The 24,152-nt window shown below is 37.2% G+C and overlaps 1 protein-coding gene across 2 annotated transcripts in view; it reads left to right on the forward strand.

Moving 5' to 3' along the window:
* Positions 1 to 24,152, forward strand: part of CCDC146 (coiled-coil domain containing 146) — a 176,210-nt gene that overhangs the window by 102,617 nt on the left and 49,441 nt on the right. For both annotated transcript variants that reach the window (XM_043969178.1, XM_043969179.1), the window contains 5 exons: positions 7,353 to 7,410; positions 8,849 to 9,025; positions 11,238 to 11,311; positions 13,688 to 13,915; positions 15,986 to 16,172. In XM_043969178.1, coding sequence (XP_043825113.1) covers positions 7,353 to 7,410; positions 8,849 to 9,025; positions 11,238 to 11,311; positions 13,688 to 13,915; positions 15,986 to 16,172 — 724 coding nt within the window. The remainder of the gene's footprint in view (positions 1 to 7,352; positions 7,411 to 8,848; positions 9,026 to 11,237; positions 11,312 to 13,687; positions 13,916 to 15,985; positions 16,173 to 24,152) is intronic.

The raw sequence follows: 24,152 nt of genomic DNA on the forward strand, positions 1-24,152 counted from the left end.
TAGTATTCATCTTTTTGGTTTAGAAAGTGCAAGCTAAGCACATTGGAAACCATCTCAGATCCTGGCATCTTATCTTTGATATGCCAGTAAGAGTGCAGATAGGCTATAAGTAATTTCTTTTGTGTACTATGTTCATTGACAACTGAAATGAACCATTTGCTTTAATCCAAAGTCTCTGCTCCCTAAACCTTCATATTTTTTCTCTCTGGTTTTTATGTCAATTGGCAGCTGTGGCTGACTCTCAGGGAAGGAAAGCATTGGCGGTTCTCTCTGTTTATGCTCTATCTCTGTTACATAAGTATTACCTTCTGTTCAGCGACATCCAGGCAAACAGATGATTAGGGAACAATAAAAACCCTTATCCAACGTTGTAAACAATTGCTATGATGTCTCAGAATTTATTCATTGTGATATTTTGTTGTTATTAACAAAAGGGTAATTAGCCATGATGAGAAAAAGAAAAAAATTTTAAAGAAATCAGAATAAAACTGTGTGATGTTTATTAACATTCAGGAAAAATGTGTTCGATGTTACTCTTTTCTGGAGAACAGATAATTTTAAGAAAAGCAAACCCCAACACTAATACATGTAGCACAGTCAACACCCTTTTCAGTTGTACAAACACTCAGGCATGATATTTGTGCCTTTATAGATGCAGCTGATGCCACAGTAAATGAGGTGCTAGGTATGGATTCAATAACACCTGAGTCTAAATTCAGCCTCAGGCACTTCCTAGCGTGTGACCATGGGAAAACCACGTGGCCTATGTTTGCCTCAGTTCTCTCAGCTGTAAAATAAGAGTAATAATATTTCCTCCTGTACAGAGTTGTCATGAAGATGAAATGAGATAACATTTGTTTTAAAAAACCCACTGAGTGCAGTACCTGACATGTAGTAGGTGCTATATAAATGCTTATTCCTCTTTATATATAAGGGATCTATGATCCCTTGAAATATTTATTAAGCACCAACTGTGTGCAATGAACTATGCTAGACATTGGAAGAAATATAAACAAGGCATGACTCCTATCCTCATGATTGGGGATAAACAAGTCATTTGGCAGGTTTTTTTCTACTGTGTTATAAAGGAAGCATGGCCAGCAAAAGGAATGAAGTGTTTGGGTTTTCTTGTGGCCCACCTCCTTTTTTTTTTTTTTTTTTTTTTGGCAGGGCAATGAAGGTTAAAGTGACTTGTCCAGGGTCACACAGTTAGTAAGTGTCAAGTGTCTGAGGCCAGATTTGAACTCAGGTCCTCCTGAGTCCAGGGCCAGTGCTCTATCCACTGCGCCACCTAGCTGCCCTGGTTTTTGTGTGTTTGTTTTTTTTTAATATTGAGCTTCAAGCTAGCCTTTACATTCTATTCTTTTACTTTCATCAAGAGACTTATTATTAATTCTTCTTAACTTTCTGCCACCAGAGTGTTATCATCTGTGTATCTGAGATTGTTGATATTTCCCCAGGCAACTTTGATTCTGGATTTTGATTTATCCAGCCTAGCATTTCACAATGATGTACTCTCTATATAAGTTAAATAAACAAAGTGAAAATATACAGCCTTACTGTACTCTCCTTTCCCAATATTAAAGCAATCACATGCTCCATGTTTGGTACTAACTGTTGCTTCTTGACCCACATATAGGTTTCTTAAGAGACAAGTAAGGTGATCTGGGACTCCCATCTCTTCCAGGACTTGCCACAGTTTGTTGTGATCCACACAGTCAAAAGCTTTAGTATAGGGGCAGCTAGGTGGCGCAGTGGATAGAGTACCGGCCCTAGAGTCAGGAGTACCTGAGTTCAAATCCGGCCTCAGACACTTAATAAGTACTAGCTGTGTGACCCTGGGCAAGTCACTTAACCCCAATTGCCTCACTTAAAAACAACAACAACAACAAAAAAAAGCTTTAGTATAAGCAATGAAGCAGAAGTAGATGTTTTTCTGGAACTCCCTTGCTTTCTTCATAATCCAGTGAATGTTGGCAATTTGGTCTCTAGTTCCTCTGCCTCTTCAAAAACCATCCTGCTGTTCTGGTAATTTTCAGTTCATATATTGCTGAAGCCTAGCTTGGAGAATTTGAAGCATAATTTTGCTAGTATGTAAAATGTATGCAATTGTTCAGTAATTTGAACATACTTTGGCATTGTCCTTCTTTAGGATTGGGACATAAACTGATCTTTTCCAATCCAGTGGCCACGGTTGAGTTTTCCAAATTTCTTGGCATACTGAGTGCAACACTTTAACAGCATCATCTTTAAGGATTTTAAATAGCTCAGCTGGAATTCTGGCACCTCTATTAGCCTTATTGCTAGCAATGCTTCCTAAGGCCCTTTGACTTCATTCTCCAGGATGTCTGGCTCTAGATCAGTAATCACATCATTGTGGATATTGGTGATGTTAAGATCTTTCTTGTATAGTTCTTCTGTATATTCTTGATACCTCTTTTTTAACAACCCAAAAGGTAAGGGGCAGCTAGGTGGCGCAGCGGATAGAGCACTGGCCCTGGAGTCAGGAGGACCTGAGTTCAAATCAGGCCTCAGACACTTGGTACTTACTAGCTGTGTGACCCTGGGCAAGTCACGTAACCCCAGTTGCCTCACACAAAAAAAGAACAACCCTAAAGGTGGCTTTACATATGAACATCACCAGATGATCAACATTGAAATCTGATTATATACTTTTTATTTATTTATTTTTTATTTTTTGCAGGGCAATGGGGGTTAAGTGACTTGCCCAGGGTCATACAGCTAGTAAGTGTCAAGTGTTTGAGGCCGGATTTGAACTCAGGTACTCCTGAATCCAGAGCCAGTGCTTTATCCACTGCACCACCTAGCTGCCCCCTTACATACTTTTAAAAAATATGTAAAGTCACCTTTTGGGTTGTTGAAAAAAGAGTGTTTGCTATTACCAGCAAGTTATCTTGACAAAACTCTACTAGTCTCTGTCCTGATTCATTTTGCACTCTAAGGCCAAGTTTGCCTGTTATTCCAATTATCTTTTGATTTCCTATTTTAGCATTCCAGTCTCCAGTGATGAATGTGACATCTTTTTTTTTCTTGTTCAGCATTTTATTATTTTCCAGTTACATATAAGGATAGTTTTCAACATTTGTTTTCATAGGATTTTCAGTTCCAAATTTTTCTCCCACCCTTCCTTCCCTCCCTCCTCCCCAAGACAAAAAGCAATCTAATGTAGGTTATATATGTGCAATCACATTAAACATGTTTCTGCATTATTCATATTGTGACAGAAGAGTCAGAGCACAAAGGGAAAACCTCAAAAAAAAAAAAAAACAAGAAAAAAAACCAGCCCAAAAGTAGAAACAGTATAGTTCAATCTGCATTCATAAACCACAGTTCTTTTTTCTGGATGTTGAGAACATTTTCTATTATGAAGTTCTTTGAAATTGTTTTGGACCACTGCATTGCTAAAAGAGCCAAGTCTATGACCATTGTTCATCACACAATGTTGCTTTTACTGTATACGATGTTCTCCTGGTTCTGCTACTCTGTGACATCTTTTTTTGATGTTATTTCTAGATGATATTGTAGGTCTTCATAGAACTGATTAACCTTGGCTTCTGGCATCAGTGGTTGAACACAGACTTGTTATTGTGGTGTTGAATGGTTTGCCTTGGATTCCAACTGATATTGATCTGTCATTTTTGAGTTTATACCCCAGTACTGCTTTTCTCACCCTTTTATTTCCTATAAGGACTACTCCATTTCTTCTTAGGGATCTTCCCCACAGTAGTGTATGTAATGATTACCCATTTCTGCCCATTTAAATTCACTGTTACCTAAGATATCGGTGTTTAATCTTTCCACCTTCTGTTTGATCTTGGTTCATAGATCTTACATTCCAGGCTTCTGTGCAATATTGACCTTTACAGCATTGGACTTTCCTTCCATCACCAGACACATCCACAGCTGAGCTTCCTTTTGGCTTTGGCCCATCCACTTCACTCTTTCTGGAACTCCTTATAGTTTCCCTCCATTCTTCCCCAGTAATATTTTGGACCCCTTCTGTCCTGAGGGGCTTATCTTCCAAAAGCATCTGTTTTATCATTTTAATACTATCCTTGGGGTTTCCTTGGCAAAGATACTAGAGTGTTTTGCCATTTCCTTCTCAAGTTTGCAAATATTATCTCATTGCATTTTGCTCTACCAGGGCAAATGTATATTTTTTAAATATAAAACAATAAAATGCAACAAAATTTTGTATGACTAGGTCTATTCAGTCAATCATATGTCTCTGAAAGAGGAGCCTACTGTATAAAGTCATTTGCAAAAGTGCCTGATCCCTACTAATATATTAAGGATACCTTCAACATATATGTAGAGTTTTCATTTGTCAAACATTCCTCTTTCCAGCCTTGCAGTGGTATAGACAGATTAGATAGAATACAGTGTTGAGTAACTTTTTGTGAATAATTCCAAATTGTTTTCTAGAATGGTTGTAACCATTGAGAGATCCCACCAACAGAACATTAATGTGTCTGCTTTCCCACAGTTCCTCCAACATTTATCATTTTTAAAATTTTTGTCATCTTTGCCACTCGGATGATCATGAGGCAGAGTCTCAGACTTGTTTTAAATTTCATTTCTCTAATTAGTAGTGATTTGGAGCATTTTCCATGTGGCTATAAATAGCCTGGATTTCTTCCCTTAAGTTCATAGCTTTAGATCATTTGTCAACTGGGGAATGGCTCTTATTCTTATAAATTTGAATCCGTTCTTTGTATTCCAAGAAATTAGATCTTTAATAGGGAAACTTGCTACAACAATGTTTCCCCAGTTATTTTCTCCTGATTGTGGCTACTTTTTTTTTTTATCTAAAATAACCCCATAATACTTTGGATCCCTGGACTTCTGCCTCTCTTGTCCTCATCTTCCTCATCTATAAAATGAAGAGGTCAGGCCAGATGACCTTGAGGGTCTCTCCTACTTCTGGGGTCTCATTAGTCTACCAAAGATTTGTTCCCTGATCACCTGGAAATAACAACAGGCGATGCAATCTCTGCCTATTAGGAGAGTTCCCAGGGAGTCAATGACTTTAAAAAGGAGAGAAAATAGGTACCATTCCATAAAACCTGTTTTTCCCACAAAAAAACAAAGTACAGTAATGAGTCTGGGGTCCTGGAATCCTGCCCAATGAAACACTTAACTGTTGTGCCTAAAACACTTTTTCTCAGAAAACTGAAGCTCCTGCCTAGAGTTTTATTTTGTGATTCCACCCTAACTTACACATTTGCATGCTTGCTTTAGAATCTTGGCAACTTCTTCTTATGCTAAAATTGTGGTAAACCTTTCATAGTTTGCTTCCAATTTCTTTTCAAATATCCCCTAAACATTTAAATTATAGGGAAAACATTTTTTCTTATAAACATAAAATCTTCATAGTTTTCTATTCTTTTCTGTGTTGAGAAATGAACAAATATTAGAGGCCCTTTGCCCTCTATGGGAAAAATATATTTGGGCCTTAAGAAGGAATACAGGATGGAGGTGCCCAGAGCCTTGCTTTTTGGACCCAGGGTACTACTATTATAACAAGTTGTTTTTACTCCATATATCAATGGCAGTATATCAGAGACCCTAAATAAGATCAGGTGTTTTATAAGAAGGGGTGGTTTCCCTATCTCTGATGTCTGTTGAGGAAAGACCAATCAACTAGGTTTCATGGAAAATTCAGAAAAGAAAGATGGAAGGGATTTGCCAGGCAGAAGTTGGGGGTCACAATTAGGACAGAGACCACCTATTAGAGAAAGATAGCCCTCCAAACCTGAGGCTTTGCTGAATTATACCATGACATTTTTCCATCACCCAGATGGTTTGCTTCCTCTGTGCCCTCCTGCCTTTTCTGAGTTAACTAGGCTTTTGCCTAAGTTGAGGAGTTGCTGGTCTCCTCCCCCTTCCAGCCTCTGCTTTTAATACTTTTTCCACGTAATTTTCATGGAATTAGCACTGTACTTGAGAGTGGTTTTTGAGAGCCAGATCCAAAACTTTATAATTGTGTTATCACGGGGCAAATCACATAATCTTTCTTTAGCCTCTGTTTTCTCCTATACAAAATGAATGTAGCAGTATTTCACACTACCTACCAAGATTATTTTGCATTTTAAATCCTAAGTACATCATTAGATCCATGATGCCAGCAAATGGTGCAGATCACAACCCAACCACACCTTCTAATTCTGTGGGACTCTTGTCTATGTCCTCCCATAAATACTTCATAGAAAGTCCAACTAACATATACTAGAAGCTCTTCTCATAGTCTCTTTGGATACCAGTGCAACATAGGGGATACCTATTTATCATACCTTACTCTAATGACTTCAGTTGTGTATCTCCTTTTCCTGTTACATATCTCTTGAATGCTACCTTTTATTTCCGTTTCTTGAATGCAATTCATAATTGGTAAAAATGACACAGTCTGGTTTGGCTCATTTGCATTGAATTGGGTCACTCACAATTTTGATTCTTCAGTGATAATTATATTCTATAAGTTGTGGTTATACAGTATCAGATGAATATACTTTTGATGAGTTTGTGTTTTTCTTTGGAGAATGTGAGAGAGAGAAGGAAAATCTGTTGATATCTAATTGTACTAAACTCAACTGACTGGGAGATCACCATCCTGTCTTGGCCAATGAACAGACTGGGTTAGAGCTCAAAATATCTTATAAATTCTATTTGCAAATTGTATTTTTATTATATTTTTAACTTTATAGAGAAAAGAAACTATGTGTAATTGAGAGGGTAGAATAAGTGTGGTGAGAGTCACAAAAGGAACACAAAAGGAGTGTCATCCAAAAGGAACAAAATTTAAATGGAATATTTCTGAGCTGTAAAGGGACTTAGAGATGACCTAGCCCCAATACCTTCTTTTTCACATATAGGAATATCTGTGGTAGAACTAGGATGAAAGCCTACGTCTCCTCACTCCAATGTTCTTTCCATTATATTAGGTTACTTCAGGGTCTTAGTATATTTCCAACTGTCTGGACCATATTCCCAAATGAAGTTCTATATAGGATATGACACCTATTCAAAATGGCAAAACATAGCAGCATGGCCCAGGAGAACATGGAAGAAACATTTAATCAACTCCTACGTATGTAGTGGAGTTAGTCCCTTTTAGGATTTCCAAAAACCTTTCTTCCAACTTCTGGGCTAAAGATTTTGACTTAATTGGTTATCTTTTCTGAAGGGACTGTATGCAGTTGTATGAGCTCCATCAGTATATAGACAATCCCAATTAAATTACATAAAATAGGACTCAAACTGTAAACAGTAAAATATTGTTTTTGAAATAACTTATTCATTTGCACTGCTAAATTTGATTCATGTTTCTACAGCTTAAAAGAAGAAAAAGTACTTATACAAAAGGAATATGAGAAGATACCTAAACCTGGAGTAAGTAAGATTATATAGAGTTTACTGAGTACATTTGGGTGTAAATAAACTTATTATAAAAATTATCTTACATAGTAGTTTAGATAACCTGGAAAAATCTAAAGGATTTTACACTGAGTGGCATTCAAGATAAAATCTTTGTGACTTTTTGAGTAAACATGTATATGGGTTACCAAATGTATGCTTTCAAAAAAGATCTGAAATTAAGAAAAGCCTTATAGTAGTATCTTCTCAAAAATGGGTTCTGTTTTGCGTACTACAGAAATAATCCTATTTTGGGGGGCCCCAAATGACTGTCACTGTTGATCTATACTTCTACAGTATGTTGGGGTTTTTTGGGGTGAGGCAATGGGGGTTAAGTGACTTGCCCAGGGTCACACAGCTAGTAAGTGTCAAGTGTCTGTGGCCAGATTTGAACTCAGGTCCTCCTGAATCCAGGGCCGGTGCTCTATCTACTGCACCACCTAGCTGCCCCTTACAGTATGATTTTTAAGGAGCTCAAATTTATTAAAAGAAAACATTTATGGGGAATAATGGGAATAGCATGGAAATCATTCATTTGAACATACAATTGGTAACTAATAACAAAAGGGTGTTATGTTACTTAGTTGTCTTTCCGAATACATTTCCCAACCAAAACATTGCTAAAAAATGGCAGCTAAATTGGATAAGTTACCTGAAGTATAGTATAAGTATTATAATGAAACATAGCAATAATATTGCAAGTATTGTGTAATGAAACCTAGATATAACTTAGGGTAAAATTGTTTCTAGGGAAAAATGCATTCTGAATTATAGCCTAGGACATCTGCAATTATAATTCCCCTGGTTTTCTGCCATGGCAAGAAAAGGTAGTAGTTGAAATGACAGGTAATCCTGAGTACTGGCAATTTTTACATCTGAAAAAGAGGGTAGATGCTTGTATATGCACTTAATGAAAGATACTTCCCTGGTCAACCACTCTGCAGATATTCTGTATTACTGGAGCAAAGAGCATTTGCATCCATAAGTGGTAAAAACAGGATGAGAGGTCTCTGAAGAGACTCTGGTCAATTATTTTCATGTATGGGTAGTTTATTGAGCAAAAATTTGTGAATGATTATCAAATTATAAAACCACAAAAATTATCATTCGCACTTTTAGGTACTTAACATGAAATATAAGTCTATTTGGAAAAGGAAAACAAAAAAATAGAAAATAGCAAACTGATCATTTTAACAGTAACAAGAAAAAAAATAACCTCAATCTGACATGCCCCTAACAGTGTATGCCTTGTAATTGTCACTCCTCTATAATGTGTTTGAAATTTTAAAAATTGTCCTGATCTTTGAACCAAAATTACTGCACAAACATTTTTTAAATTCAGTGGTTTTAAAAATGTACAGTGATTTTTTTCCATATTCAATAATTAGGTCTCATTTTTATGTGAATTTTTAAGGAAATGGAGAAGAAGATGAAACTATTGAAAGAAAGCAGTGAAGAGTTACGTAAAGAAGTAATCCAAAAGAAACTAGAGATTAAAAACTTAAAGGAAGATCTGCAATACAAGCAAAAACTGTCACTAAAGGACAAGAAAGAACTAGATGATTTATTAGAACAAGAAGATAATTTAAAGGTACATTAGTTCAACTAAAATGTTGTATGCATGCATGAAAACAATAACCCATATGGCAATAATAAGAGCTAATGTTTAGATCGCACTTTTCAATATACTTCCCTCACAACTGATAGGTTGTTGTTTGGTTGTTCAGTTGGGTCCTATTCTTCATGACCCCATGGGGTTGTATGAACTCTGTGGGGTTTTCTTGCCAAAGATATTGAAGTGGTTTGCCATTTTCTTCTCTTTTGTGTCCCCATTTTGCAGATGAGGAACTGAAACAAATAGGGGTTAAGTGTCTTGTCCAGAGTCACACAGCTAGTTAGTATTGGAGCCCACATTTGAACTTGGATCTTCCTGACCCCAGGCCCAGCTCTCTAAAATGGATTTTCCCCCCGTGGGAAACTAGATAGATAGATAGTACACACACACATACATTTATTTATGTTGATATATAGACACGTGTTTGCACATATAAAACACACATACCCATGTACATATATAAATATATATACATGTGTGTGCATGTGTGTTTATATACAAGAGGTTTTTTCATGTATAGTTTTTTAAGCAAAATATCTGTAAACGATTTTGTCACATTATAAAACCACAAAAATTGTCATTCATACTTTAATACTTAACGTGAAATCTAAGTCTACTTGAAAAAAAGGAAAACAAAATAGAAAATAGCAAGCAGATCATATATATGTAAGATAGTATTTTATTTTTCTCATCTTTTTCAATGGTATACAGAGGACAGTGGTCCTGGGACATGTTGCTATCCTCCTCTGACTCCTTTATATTCAGATTTCTATGAAAATGCACAGGTGCATACAATCACTGCTTTTTGTAGTTGGATAAAAGTATTAGATTTACTTGAGAGCATCCTCAGTACATTCCCAGTAGTGGATGAGACATCGGGGATCACCTGTATAGCATTGCATTCCCACATCATTTAGTGTCTTGTACTAGGGAAAAAATGTTTTGGCTTCATACAACTCAGAAATTATAAGTGTTTGGGTGTAGTAACAATGATTCAAAATAAAGTTCTTAAGGTTTTTATGGATCAATGTTATGTCCAGGAGATTGTAGGCAGACCATGATAGTGGTTCACAATAATGGTCCATTTCTGATATGATTTATTTATTGGGCTATTCAGGATATTTTAGACTGCATTTTTAGTAAAGGGATTTGTTAGTACATGAAAGAAAATGAATTTTTATGTTTAATTTTAGGCATCAGGTTATGTCTTACCAGGTACTTAGTAGACAGTAAATTTTTACAGCCTGTGGTGATATGCTGTACTGACCCTATCTTTTTTTATATGATCTATATTGGTCACTAAGTACAAGCTTCTTAAGAATAAACCTTCCATAGTTGCTGGTGGCATTGACCTGGTCCTATATTGCCATCATTAGCTTTCCTGTTTTAACAAATGTTCATTTCTCAGCCATTTGAGTGATGTTTCTGATTTTAATATATTGCTGCCTGAGCTCATGGGGATATTGCCCACAGAGGGCATTTTAAGTCTGCTCTTACATCTTAGTCATTTTAAAGTTTCCACACAGAGGTAAGTCATTTTTAGTTACATTTGACAAATCCAATGCCAACCTCATAGCAGCCTATTTTGATGTTGTTATTATCTATTTAAAATTATCTTAAGTTTTTATGGATTCTATCTGGACACTTGTGGGTAATAGTTGAGTCTATAGGAATGCTCCACTTCCAGTCCAGTGTATTGGTAGAGTTTTCAAGGATATTTTCATACTTATACTTGTAGTATGGAGATTTGTCATCTATAAGTTCATAAAATATAATGAGATTTTAATGTGTTTATTATCTCATTCCCATATTATTATTATTTCTTAATGTTAGGAGTAAGCTTCATGCATATAGGGTTTTTTTTTCTTTATACTGAAGCTATAGATTGACAATAGCCTCAAAACCATAATATTACCTCTTTCTGGAAGTATTATGTGGCATATATTTGTATTTTTAAACTAAAATAAAATAAATTTTTATTTGGTATTATGCAAGCCCCTTTAAACTAAAATTAGAGATTAAAAACATTGGTCTAGATTACGTTGATAATATGGCATATATGTAAATGTTTTATGTTAATATATGGATGATAAATGAAAGGAACATTAACAAAATAATTTATTTCTCAGAAATGTATGAATTAGATATGTTTTTCAGACTACTTAATTTGTTTTCCTTTCTTTACTAGGATGAAGTGGTCCGCCATCAAAGCATCCCTTTGCAAATTGGAAAAGAAATAGAAAAAATATTCCGAAGACTACTGTACGATTTAAATCTTTATTTAAAATATTTTCCCACAGTAATAAATGTATACTATAAAATAAGAAAGTAAATCTAGATATAAGAAATTTTTTTTAAATCTAGCAAATTGTGGGCATAAATTGATAATTTAAGTGAGTGCTAAATATCAAGTACATTAAAAGAAAGGCTTTTTATCAGTAGGGCAAATTATTACTTCAATACATACATACACATACATACATATATCTATGTGCAACATTTATGGGACCAAATTTTCTTTCTAATTCAAGATTTCCCTTTCAACAATGTTTATGTGTGTAGATATCTATCTACCTATGAAATAGGAAGGTGTTATAGAATAGTAAGAATCCCGTTATTCCAGCTACAAGTCAAAATATTTTCACTTATCTAGTGCTCAAATATATAGCCCCCTCAACTGCCAGAAATAGTCACACAGTAAATAAAATAGTTTCTTTCAGTGGGAAAAAGAAAAACTGAGGACATCTGAAGACTTTAAAAAGTAGTCCTTTGATTGATCCATCTGCTAACCAGAAGAAAGGAAGAAATGTTCTCACTGGTCGGAATCACTTAGAACATCAGATATTATCCATTGGAGGTGGTCATTAGTCAAACTAGTGGCTGGGATTAGGATTTTGATGTTGTTTAGTGGTATCTGACTCTCTGTGCTCCTATTTGGGGTTTTCATGGCAGATGCTTGAGTGGTTTGCCATTTCCTTCTCCAGCACATTTTACAGATGAGGAAACTGAGGCAATTAGGGTTAAGTGATGTGCTCAAGATCACACAGCTAATATTTGAGGCCAGATTTGAACCCAGGAAGATGAGTCTTCCTGACACCAGATCCAGCACTCTGTCTACTGAACCACCTAGCCACTTCTAGTATCAAGAAGACAATACTCAGGGTAGTTTCCTGCCTTGATTTTCTTGGTTTTATATGCTTCTTCCCTTGCTAGAACCAATCCCAAAACAGTTTGCCCAGGCCTACAGGTGGGAGCAGATATGACACTGTAGTGATATAGCTAAGGGTCAAGAACAGAAGAATAAAACTGTTTCTGGCAGGAAATCCTAAGAGTATGAGAAAAGCATCAAGAAAATGAAAGATTTGAGACAAGAAAGAAGGCAGGGAAAAGGGAGGATAAGGTGGTAGATGATAGGAGGGATGAGAAAGATCATTGATTCTAAAGAAAAGGAATAAGCCAAGAGCAGAATATTATGATGGAAGAGAGAAAAGAAATACCAATAAGAACACGACATCCACCTAGTGGCATGTATTATAGAGGCAAACAGCTCAATACATTTCAACTGGCCCAAGAGCATCCCTCAGCCACACTAAGGAGAACAGAGCAAGTAGAGACTTGCTAGTGGAGAAATAAACAGCCTTATATACACTAAGTTCTCTGAAGGTATTAAATAGTGGTACTCATCTCAACTCTGAGTCCTTAGCAAAAAATCAAATTACATTCAATATTCTCTATTCTTATACTTCACCAAGCCTATAAATTGCAGGTTAGGTGCTCATCTGTATTGGGAAAGGGAATATCCTCGTTAGGATTTCCCTTTACCAATGAAATCAAGGGTCTAACTGAAAAAACATACCTACAAAAAACCTCAAACAAAACCTCATTTATTGAATCAGAAAAGTGGGCAAATACATTTGGAAAACTCTCAATGAAAACCTATGAAAAACATTTTGGAGATTTTAATGCCAAGCATGTCAACTGATGCAAAAATTTTATTATAATTTTACTTTGAAATAAACATTTTCATCCTATTTTCTTTTCCTTAGGAATTAAAAAAATATGTTACATCAATTGATGCAGCTTGGTCCTTTGACGTATTCTTATACAGTAAATGTAAATTCTGGTCCTTTTGGTGCAAGTGGATTTGCTTTCATTTATGTAGAAACTGCAGCTATCAAGGATTCCTGGATCCCTGACTGTTAGATAATTGAGAGCTATTGCAGTGCCAGCCTCCCACCCTTTCATCCTTCTCCCTAATAGTCTTTTGTCTCATCACTGTCCACTTTGGTCTTCTCTTCCATCGCTTCTTAGTGACCTCTCCCTTGCTGTTGAGTTTTTTTTTTCTCACCAACCCTCTTTCTGAGGAGCTTCAGGAACTAGTAAATTTAAAGCATCCCCATTAAACCTTACTTTTCCACTTCTCACCTTGTCTGCCCTTCTGAGCTTTCTGAGGCCAAAATGACCCATGCTGCTACTTCCAAAATAGTTCTAGGACAAGCCTGGCAGGAACAGTTGGCTCAAGGGTCCAGGTTTTCAGCCAAGACTGTATAGAGAAAACAGACCAGTATGAAGAGGTGAAAAGAGAGGATGACTTCCTTTGACTGTGAAAAAATAACCATTTAAAAACTTTTTCCATAGAGATATGGAGAAGAAAAGAGCAGTTTTGGTAGATCAAGTAAATGATATAAGTGAAACACTCAAGAAATCAGAAAACAAAGTTAATGGTGTATTGTCAGAGAAGGAGGAGGTGATAAAAGAAGTAGAAGGGAAGAGAGCCCTACTTGAAATCAAAGAAAGAGAATTCAGCCAACTGTCAAAATTATTGGAATTAACCAAAGAGAATGAAGCCAGTTTACTGACTGAAAGGTTAGTATTGAGATATGATTTTCTTGTGCTTTTTTAAAGACTCAAAAATATTCAAAAATGCTTTGTGTTAGGAGGATATCATTATGCTTTTGACAATGGCTACAATGTCATTTTTCCCTTTTACTGTTTTTTTTTTCTTTGTGTTATATTACTGCCCCTTCCAATTCAAATTAGTTTAATTCCTTCAGAATTTAGTTAAGTGCCCGTTTTGTTCCAGACATTGCTGTAGGCTTAGGAGATATCAAGTTCCTGCCCTCGAGGGGTTTACACCCACCCCACCTCCAACCAAACTTTCTCTTTGCAACTTAAGCAAAACAAACCAAAACATTGGTCATGTCTGAGGATGTATGACATTGTTGGGGGAGTTTTCCAGTCTTTTTCTTTTTTTCAGTCGTGTCCAACTCTTCCTGACCCCATTTGGGGTTTTCTTGGCAGAGATACCAGAGTAGTTTGCCATTTCCTTCTCTAGCTCATTTTGCAAGATGAGAAAATTGAGGCAAACAGGGTTAAGTGACTTGCCCAGGGTCACATGTGTCTGAGTTCAGATTTGAACTCAGAAAGATGAGTCTTCCTGATTCCAGGCCCAGCATTCTATGCACTATAGCGCCACCTAGCGCTGTATGTTCTTCCCCTCTAGCCACCACCTTTCTGCATCAGAGTGTGTTTCACCATCAAGTCTTTTAAAGGCAAGATGGGTTTCTGATCTTTATTTTTTGTTTTAATTTTTATTGAGAAAGTCTTTAGGACACCATGATTTTCCTATATGTTCTCACCTTTGATATCCTCCAGTTTTATTTTCCGATCCTATTAGTAGAATCATTGTGTGGGTTGTTTGTTTTATACTATACCCTGTATCAATTCATTCAAGTCTTCCCAAGTTTCTCTGAATTTCTCATGTGTTTCATTACTATACAATCATAAGCACAGGAGTCTGGATTTAAAGCTAGAAGGAACCTCCTGAGTCCATCTAGTACATTATGCCTTATTTGACAAATGAGGAAACTGAGGCCCAAGGAGTTTGATTCATTTATCCAATGGCACATGAATAATAAACATGGGAAGCAGGATGTAAACTCAGGCCCAATGATCCCCAAACAGTGAGCCTTCCACTATAGCTTGCAGCCTCTTTAATATCACATTACACTCAATATATATTCTGTCACAATTTGCTTAACCACTCCCCAATTGACTGGCACCCATTTTTTTCAAGTTTGGCCTACCAAAAAAAGTGGTAAATTTCATTTGTACACATAGGACTTTATCCTTGGTTTATGTGCCCAATTTTGTTATCACAAGACACAGAGTTCTTTCTCCCTCTTCCTTCTCATTTCCTCCCCTTTCCCTATCTCTTTTCCTCCTTCTCTCCTCCTCTCCATCCTTCTTTTCTCCTCTTCCTCCATTTCTCACTCCTTTCCCCTACTCCTGCACTTTTTCTCTCCCTTTTTCAGAATAAAGTCTACTAATTTCAAACAAGCTCTACAAATGAGAAAGCTATATATGCAAATTGAATGCATTCTGTTTTTAAAACTAATTGAAACAAACTGAATCTTTTCATTCTTTGTTGTTTTACTACATCACCAAACTACATAACAGTCAGATCTTTAAAACAAAAACACCACAATCTACTATATTTTTAAAATGCATTAATCATTCACGTGATTTGAAATGCCAGAACTTGCTGTTGTTTAAGGAATTTTCAAACCAATGAATGATATTTTAACAGTAATTGTGATTTTTTTCCACCTCAATACCTACATGGGCTAGAGGTGTATATTCTTTTATACACTTTCCATTTTCAATTAAGTGTCAGGCTATTTAGATGTTTCTACCTCAGGTTATCTCCCTTAGACTAACTCTCTTAGGTTGCAGTAACATTAATTGTAGTCAAACCTTTAAGTTACAGTTCACTGTGATTCAGGGATCATGATGGAATATCTCTTTATACTTATGGGGAAGATTTTGTATATATCCCATAAACTGATGTGCATCAATAAATTAGCTGTAAGAGCAAAGGAATAGAAGTTACTGGAGAGCTGATGTTTGGGTTTGTTTTTTTCTAACCTTCTTTAGAGGGATAGTGGAGCTCAACTTGCGTAATTGCCTCATTGACAAGCACAATTTCCATGATGAAGTCACTCGGAAGCAGAGAGAAAAAGATAGAGACATCAGGAATTTAAAAAAGATGGAGCTGCTATTGAAAGTGAGCTTGGATTCACTGACTCAAATTCAAACACTGCACCAACGAATCACTTTAGAGGTATGTGCTGTTCATCAAGGCTGGGTGTGGGAGGTCAGCATTGCATAATAAACATTTCAGTAAGTCTGTTGTGGGGTTTTTTGTGTATTTGTTTAACTATCAATAAAGAAGGGAAAAGGCAAAAGAGAAAGAAGAGATCAGGGAAAAGGGAAAATGAAAATGAATTATCTGTAACTAATATTTTATCCATTGTACTACGCTCCAATAATAATTAATCATAGTAATTTTGTCCTTTAGTCAGTTTCAGTTTTCAGAAAACCCATTTCAGAGTTTTCTTGGCAAAGGTACTAGAGTGGTTTGTCATTTCCATTTCCATTTTTGCAGATGAGGAGACAGGCAAAAAGTGGTTAAGTGACTTGCTCAGGGTCACACAGCTAGTTAAGTGTCTGAGGTCTGATTTAAACTTGGGTTCTTCCTGACCCCAGGCCTGGCACTCTACTGTGCCACCTAGTTGCCCAATAACTAGTCAACATTTATATAACATTTCCTGTATGTCCAACACTGTGCTACGCACTTTCTTCTTTTTTACTAAATTTTTAAAATTAAAACTTATTTATTTATTTAGAATTTCCCCCAAGTTACATGTAAAAAAATCAAACAAATTTTTTCACATTGATTTTTTTAAAACTTTGTGTTCCAAATTTTCTTCCTCCCTCCCTCCTAAACCGTCCCTAAGAAAGTAAGCAATTCAATATAAGTTATACATGTGCAGTCATGCAAAATATCTTCAAATTAGTCAGGTTGGAAAGGTTGGAAAGAGGAACTAACAAATAAAATTATACTTCAATCTGTATTCAGATACTATCAGTTCTTTCTTTGTTGATGGTTTGCATTTTTCATACATCTTTCTGATCACATCCTGCTCATCATTTCTTTCACAATTACTACTGCTAACTGTATTACCCTCTATCCTATTCCCTCCTGTTGATATTTACTGTTTTCTATCTTCTTCCACCCTATCCCTCCTCAAAAGTGTTTTGCTTTTTACTGTCCCTCCCACTTTCCCAAAGGGCAAGATATATTACTATACCCACTTTAGTATGCATGAGAAAGTCCTGGAAGTTTTCCTTTTGGGATCTCTTTCAGGAGGTGATTGTTGGAGTCTTTCAATTTCTATTTTACCTTCTGCTTCTAGAATATCAGGAAATTTTCCCGACAATTTCTGGGAAGATGATGTCTAAGCTCTTTTTTTTGGTTATGGTTTTCAGGTAATCCAATGATTTTCAAATTATCTCTCCTGCATCTATTTTCCAGGTCAGCTGTTTTTCCAAGGAAATATTTCATATTGCCCTCTTTTTTATTCATTTGGATTTGCTTTATCGTGTCTTGATTTCTCATAAAGTCATTAGCTTCTATTTGCTCTATCCTAATTCTTAAGCAATGATTTTCTTCAGAGAGCTTTTGCACCTCCTTTTCCATTTGGCCCATATGGCTTTTCAAGCTGGTGACTTTTTTTTCCATGACCGTCCGGCATCACACTCTTTCCATTTTTTCCTCTCTTTCTCTTACTTTTCCCTCTACCTCTCTTACTTTATCTTCAATGTCCTTTTTGAGTGCTTCCATGACCTGAGACCAATTCATATTTTTCTTGGAAGCTTTGGATGTAGGAGCTTTGACTTTGCTATCTTCTCCTGAGGGTGTATTTTGATCTACCTTGCCACCAAAACAAACAAACAAATAAACAAACCTCTTGATGGTCTGCTGCTTTCTCTGCCTGTTCATTTTTCCTGCCTATTTCTTGGCTTTTAATTCCTTAATGTGGAACCCTGCTTGCAGGATACACTCTCCCAAGCTACAGGGGGCCCCAGGTGGTACAATTCAGACACATTCTAGCCTGCCTGGCCTGTAAGTAACCACGGGCCTGCTTGCTCTTTAATCCAGAAGCAGAAATCTGATTGAAATCTGATTCTCTATGGTTTGAAGCTTGCTGTGCCTGTGCCCCTCCCCCACTGGGCCTCTCCACTCAAATCTGCTTCCTGGGCAACGTGCTCCACCTCTGCTCCCACAGAGACCCCCACTATTTCCACCCGGGCAACCACTGGATCCCCTCACTGGTCTGTGAGCCAAGTTTCAGAAGAAGCTGCTGATGCTCAAGACTGTGAGGCTCTGGAGCCTGCCTGGGGCTGGATTTGCACCTAGTGCTAAGGTCCTCTATCACCCTGTACAGCTGATGATCCCTGCTGCCTATTTAAGCCATCTTTGGCTGGAAAATAGTCTCATTCTGTTCTTTTGTGGCTTTTGCTGCTCCAGGAGTTGTCTTATGGCATTATTTTGGAGGTATGTGGACGGATTTGTTGGGAGCTCGGAGAGTTAAAAATAGAAATAGCCTTTCCTCCACCATCTTGACTCCACCCCCTAAGTGCTTTCTAATGATTATTTCATTTGATCCTCACAACAACCCTGAAAGGTATGTAACAATTGGAATGACGCCACCTGCTGGAGACTTACTGTAGAAAAGCTCCACCATGAGGTGAAGGCCTCCGAGGGCAAGGCCATGCGTCTTTTCTTTGGCATTAGGAAGTGACGTTTGCTTGTGGGAGGAAGAAGGGGGATGCTGGCGCTCTGACTCTCTCTCTTTCCTGTGCACTCTGGCAGAGAGCAGAGCTAGGAATGCTCTCTCCCTTTAATAGATAGAGGAATATAGGCCTTTCTCTTTCTCTTTACCAAATTCTTATTCTCCTTAATAAATGCTTAAAAGTCTAACTCTTGATAAAGCTTATAATTTGTTGGCGACCCCTCATTAGATTTTAGACAGACTAGCTAGAATTTTAGCCCTTACAGGCAGATGCTATTACTTTGTCCATTTTATAGATGAGGAAACAGAAGCAGATAGAGGTTATTACTTGCCCAGAGTCACACAACTAGTACATATCTGAGGTCAGATTATAACTCAGGTATTCCTAAGATAAGGTACAACACTCTGTCCCCTTTACCACCTAGCTGCCTACAACAGTCAAATGGGGGCCAATACCTTTTAAAAAATGGGGAATCAAACTGACACCTTAGTCTGTTGGTATGTATGAAGGGGGGAAGGGAAATCACACCATCTCTCACTGGTTGGGAAGGGATAATCGTCCAAGAGGACTCTGGAGTCTGCTTGCCTATTGTTAAATTTTCAGTATGACCATTTACACCTCAAAAACCCAGATTACACTACAGATCTGTATTGCTTTCTTGGTTTTCTAGTATTAAGAAAGAAATGTGTGCCTAACTGTATGAAGATGGTCATCTATTTGACCACTAGGTAATGAATTATTTGACCATAGCAACTGAGGAAATGAATCAAAACAAAATGGTTTTCATTCTAGTGTAGCCTTTTCTATTTCCACAGTGGTGATAACATGGAGTCAGGAAAGGGGACAGATGGTGATAACACAGTTTTTAGAACAGGTATAAGAATTAATATAACTGTTATTGCTCTAAACATGAGCTTGTTCCACCAGTGAATTGATATACTGCTGGAAGAGTTGAACCGCAATATTTACTTTCTCACTGTGAGTTACTTCAATAGGATTAAACAAGTATTCAACTGAAATGATATCTGTAAAGTGCTAGCAAAGTGACTAGCAAATAGCAGGAGCTTAATAAACGCTTGTTTCCTCCTTCCCTCCCCCTTTTCAGCAAAGTACCAGTTGCCAATTAGCATTAGTAGAGGGAGTTTCCTTCCCAGAAGCTTTGAAAGGTGATGAAATGACAGTCTGGGAGGAACTGAGCTAATTTCTGGGCATACAAAGACAAAAGCAAAATAGTCCCTGCCCTCAAAGGAGCTTACATTCTAGAGGGACCAAAAGACCAAAGGAAACTATAACTCATTGGAAGTGGTAACGTTTGGGAAAGGGACGTTTAAGGAGCTGAGAGAGTTTGACTTCAATTACACCAAAGGCAACAAGAAACACCATTTCGTGAGATACTCTTTTTTTGCGCTAATGATGAAGAAAGAAAAATACTCTGCATGGAAGATAATTGAAATATCTGTGCTAACATATATTACAAAAGATGAAGTAGAAAAATTCTAAGAAGAATTAAATTAAATGGACAGATATCTTAATTCAAATGACCAATAAAAAAGGATGGAAGATAGATACCGTGTGTGTGTGTGTGTGTGTGTGTGTGTGTGTGTGTGTATACATGTACAGATATCCATATATATGAAAATGTGGTTTAGGATTAAGAAATGAGGGAGACCAAAGGCTTGTAGGCTACCGAGAAGCTTCATTTCTATATGTCAAGAAGAGAGCCAGAAAAGAGTAGACAGGTCAAGAAAGAAATAACATGGCAAAGATGAAAGTGATTACATTTTTTTTTAGTGAGGCAATTAGGGTTAAGTGACTTGCCCAGGGTCACACAGCTAGTAAGTGTTAAGTGTCTGAGGCCAGATTTGAACTCAAGCTACTCCTGACTCCAGGGCCCACTGGCCCTATCCGCTCTATCCACTGCGCCATCTTGCTGCCCCAAAAGTGATTACATTTTAAGACAGGAAATAGTGGGTTACTATCATTAGCAATCTTTTTAGACTCACCTGTCTTTGTATTGTGGTCATCAACTAGTCAGAGTAAGGGTCAAAATCAGCAATAAATTAGGGGAAAGTATAAACATGAGAATAGATTTTGCTCAATTACAATAGTTACAACCTATCTGAACAAACTGGTGGAATGATGTCAAGACAAAGACATTAACTCTGAACAATATTTTAGAGAAGTAGAATGAAATGGATCAAAAAGAAGATGCGAGGGGCACCTAGGTGGCACAGTGGATAAAGCACTGGCTCTGGATTCAGGAGGACCTGAGTTCAAGTCTAGCCTCAGACACTTGACACTTACTAGCTGTGTGACCCCTGGGGAAGTCACTTAACCCTCATTGCCCCCCTCCCCCAAAAATGAGGATGCCAAAAAAGTCTATAAACCACCTCACCCAGGTAGCCATTGATTTCTGGGCAGAGAAGAGCCAAGTCATTTGTACAACATTACAGAAGATATCCTTTCATAAAACAAAGAAAAGAAGAAAGGAGGAAAACAAACCCTCATAAAAACTGTCTTGAGAGAGACAATAAAACCATGTCATCTCAAGAACAAATTTACATCAGAAGGACAACCAAGAGATAGAAAATTAAACAGATTTTAGAGTTTTTCTAAACTAATCTCTTCCTGTTATTAATGACAGTGGAAGCAGTAAATGTGAACTCATTTTTTTTTTTTTGTGAGGCAGTTGGGGTTAAGTGACTTGCCCAGGGTCACATAGCTAGTATGTGTTAAGTGTCTGAGGCTGGATTTGAACTCAGGTCTTCCTGACTCCAGGGCCAGTGCTCTATCCACTGTGCCACATAGCTGCCCCCACGTGAACTCTTAACAACACAGTTTTAACCAAATGTTAAAGACAGAAAAATATAGAAGGCACTTAATAAATACTTACTGAATTGAACTGATGTAGAATAGCCCTTAAATGAAGTTAAGTAAAGTAATTGGACATAACCAAGTATACATAGAAGGAATTCATGCTGGAGATGATATAATTTTGAAGGCATTAAGGGATCATTTTTCAAGATGCCTCAGAAAGAGGAAGATATTTTAAAAAATCACAGGTGATATTATTATCTCCTTCCATATGGTAGTATCTGTTGTTGCTCAGTCATTTCAGTCACATCCAACTCTTTGCAGTTCCATTTGGGGTTTACTTAGCAAAGATACTGGATTGGTTTGGCATGTCCTTCTCCAACTCATTTTAGAGGAGAGGAACTGAGGCAAACAGTGCTTAAGGTTATTGTTGGTCATCGTCGTTGTTATTGTTGGTCCTTCATTCTCAAAGAGAACCATAACATTGGGAGATGATATCATGACTTACAGTGAATTGGATTTAAGTGAAGCAGGGCTATGCAAAGTCACCAGAGTCAGGGCTATGCAAAGTCTCCTCCAGAGCCATTTGGGTCCAGTGGCAAGATAGATATCAGGAGAACTCAAGATGGCCCTGGATATTTAAGGCAATTGGGGTTAAATGACTTGCCCAGGGTCACACAGCTAGCAAATGTCTGAGGCCAGATTTGAACTCGGGAAGATGAATCTTCAGGCCCAGCACTCTATCCACTATGCTACCTTGCTGTCCCTAAGGACTCATTAACAACTAGTATACATATACCTAGTTTCTCAGCTTAATAAAATCTTAATAAGAATAGTTTTATATGTGTGTTGAGGACATCTTTAGTCAAAATATGAAAAAAAAAAAAACCAAAACCAGGCAGGCTTTCTCTAATGATTTTCTGCAACAGACTACCTCTTCCTTTCAATAAAATTATATTAAGAATCTACTGGATAAAGCACCGGCCCTGGATTCAGGAGTAGCTGAGTTCAAATCCAGCCTCAGACACTTAACACTTACTAGCTGTGTGACCTTGGGCAAGTCACTTAACCCCAATTGCCTCACTAAAAAAAAAAAAAGAATCTACTGTGTGCTAGTCGCTGTTCTAGGTTTTGGGTATATAAGACAAAAAAGAAATAATGTCAGCCCTTGTTTGTTGGTTTGATTCAGTACAGCAAAATACAATTTTAAAGACACTTCACCACATTGTCTCTCATGGCTATGTGGAAATCATATAAGATTTCTTCACAGATGCAAACACTGAGCTTTCTTTTTTCAGCCACCTCTGATTATCATTATGAAGGAAAGGATAAAACAGGGATATGTACGTTCACCTTTGTCTTGGCCACTTTTTTGTTTGTTTTTTAGTGAGGCAATTGGGGTTAAGTGACTTGCCCAGGGTGACACAGCTAGTAAGTGTAAAGTGTCTGAGGCCAGATTTGAACTCAGGTCCTCCTGAATCCAGGGCCGGTGCTCTATCCACTGCGCCACCTAGCTGCCCCATCTTGGCCACTTTTACAGAATATGTGAAGCACAAATTCCATGAAAGATGGATTCCCTCTAGATGGTGCTCTTCTTTGTAAATGATTTTGTGCTCATCACATCAAGCTAGTCCATAATACTACAAGTCTTCCTTAAATAAATCTACATATAGCCACTGAAAATAGAACAGATGCAGGAAAACCAAGTGGAAGCAAAATGTTCAGTGGTCAAATTATGACATGCAGTTGAATGAGCAGTCCATTGAATTAGTATACTAGAACATACATAACTTGAATCGCAACTAAAAATGGACAATGAATTAGGATTCATTGGATAATAGTGGATTGAATTACTGCAAGAAGAGTAAGCTGGATTGAAATTTTTAAATGTGACAACATTTTCAATGATTGCAAGTTTCTCCCTGACACTAAAACCTATCTCTTAACAAAAATATTCTCCCAGTGATACTTCATGGCTACGAAACATATACCACACAACCTCCATGGAACTAAAGTGGGGGTCCCAAAAGTCAATCGAGGAGGTACATGATAGGTGTGAATAGACAAAAGTTATGAAACATTTATTAATTCAAAAAATAACAAAAGATATTATCAAGGAAATGTACTAATTATATAAAATTTTCAAGGGATAATAAACATACAACCTAAGTGTTTGTACTGCTACCCAGGAATGTTTTTTTTTTCCTTTAAGACCTAGAAGAAGCCACATAGAATAGGTATTGGGAAAATACTCTGTGGAGGACTTAGGGAAGACCACTGAGGTAGACGGTCTTCCCTCCTACTTATCTAAGAAAATTGAGGCCATCCATCATGACTTATTTCTCTCCCCTACTCTGAATGCTCAAAATTTCTATGCATTTTCACTCAACCTCTCCTCCTCCTGTCCCAGTCTCCATTTTCATATAGATAGCCTGCTCTCTCCCCCAAATGCCATTTTCCAATCATGCTAGACATCTCTCCCTGGGTGTCAATTAGTACCTCAGATTCAATATGTCCAAAATGCAATGTATTCTCTTCCCTCCATCCTGACTCTCCTCCAAATTCACCTATTTCTGTCAAGACCACCACTTTCCTACTTATTAGGTTTCATTAGACTGGAGTCAACTTTGATTTCTTTCTTCTCCCTGAC

Source organism: Dromiciops gliroides, chromosome 5 (genome assembly GCF_019393635.1).
Source record: "Dromiciops gliroides isolate mDroGli1 chromosome 5, mDroGli1.pri, whole genome shotgun sequence".
NCBI classification, from domain to species: domain Eukaryota; kingdom Metazoa; phylum Chordata; class Mammalia; order Microbiotheria; family Microbiotheriidae; genus Dromiciops; species Dromiciops gliroides.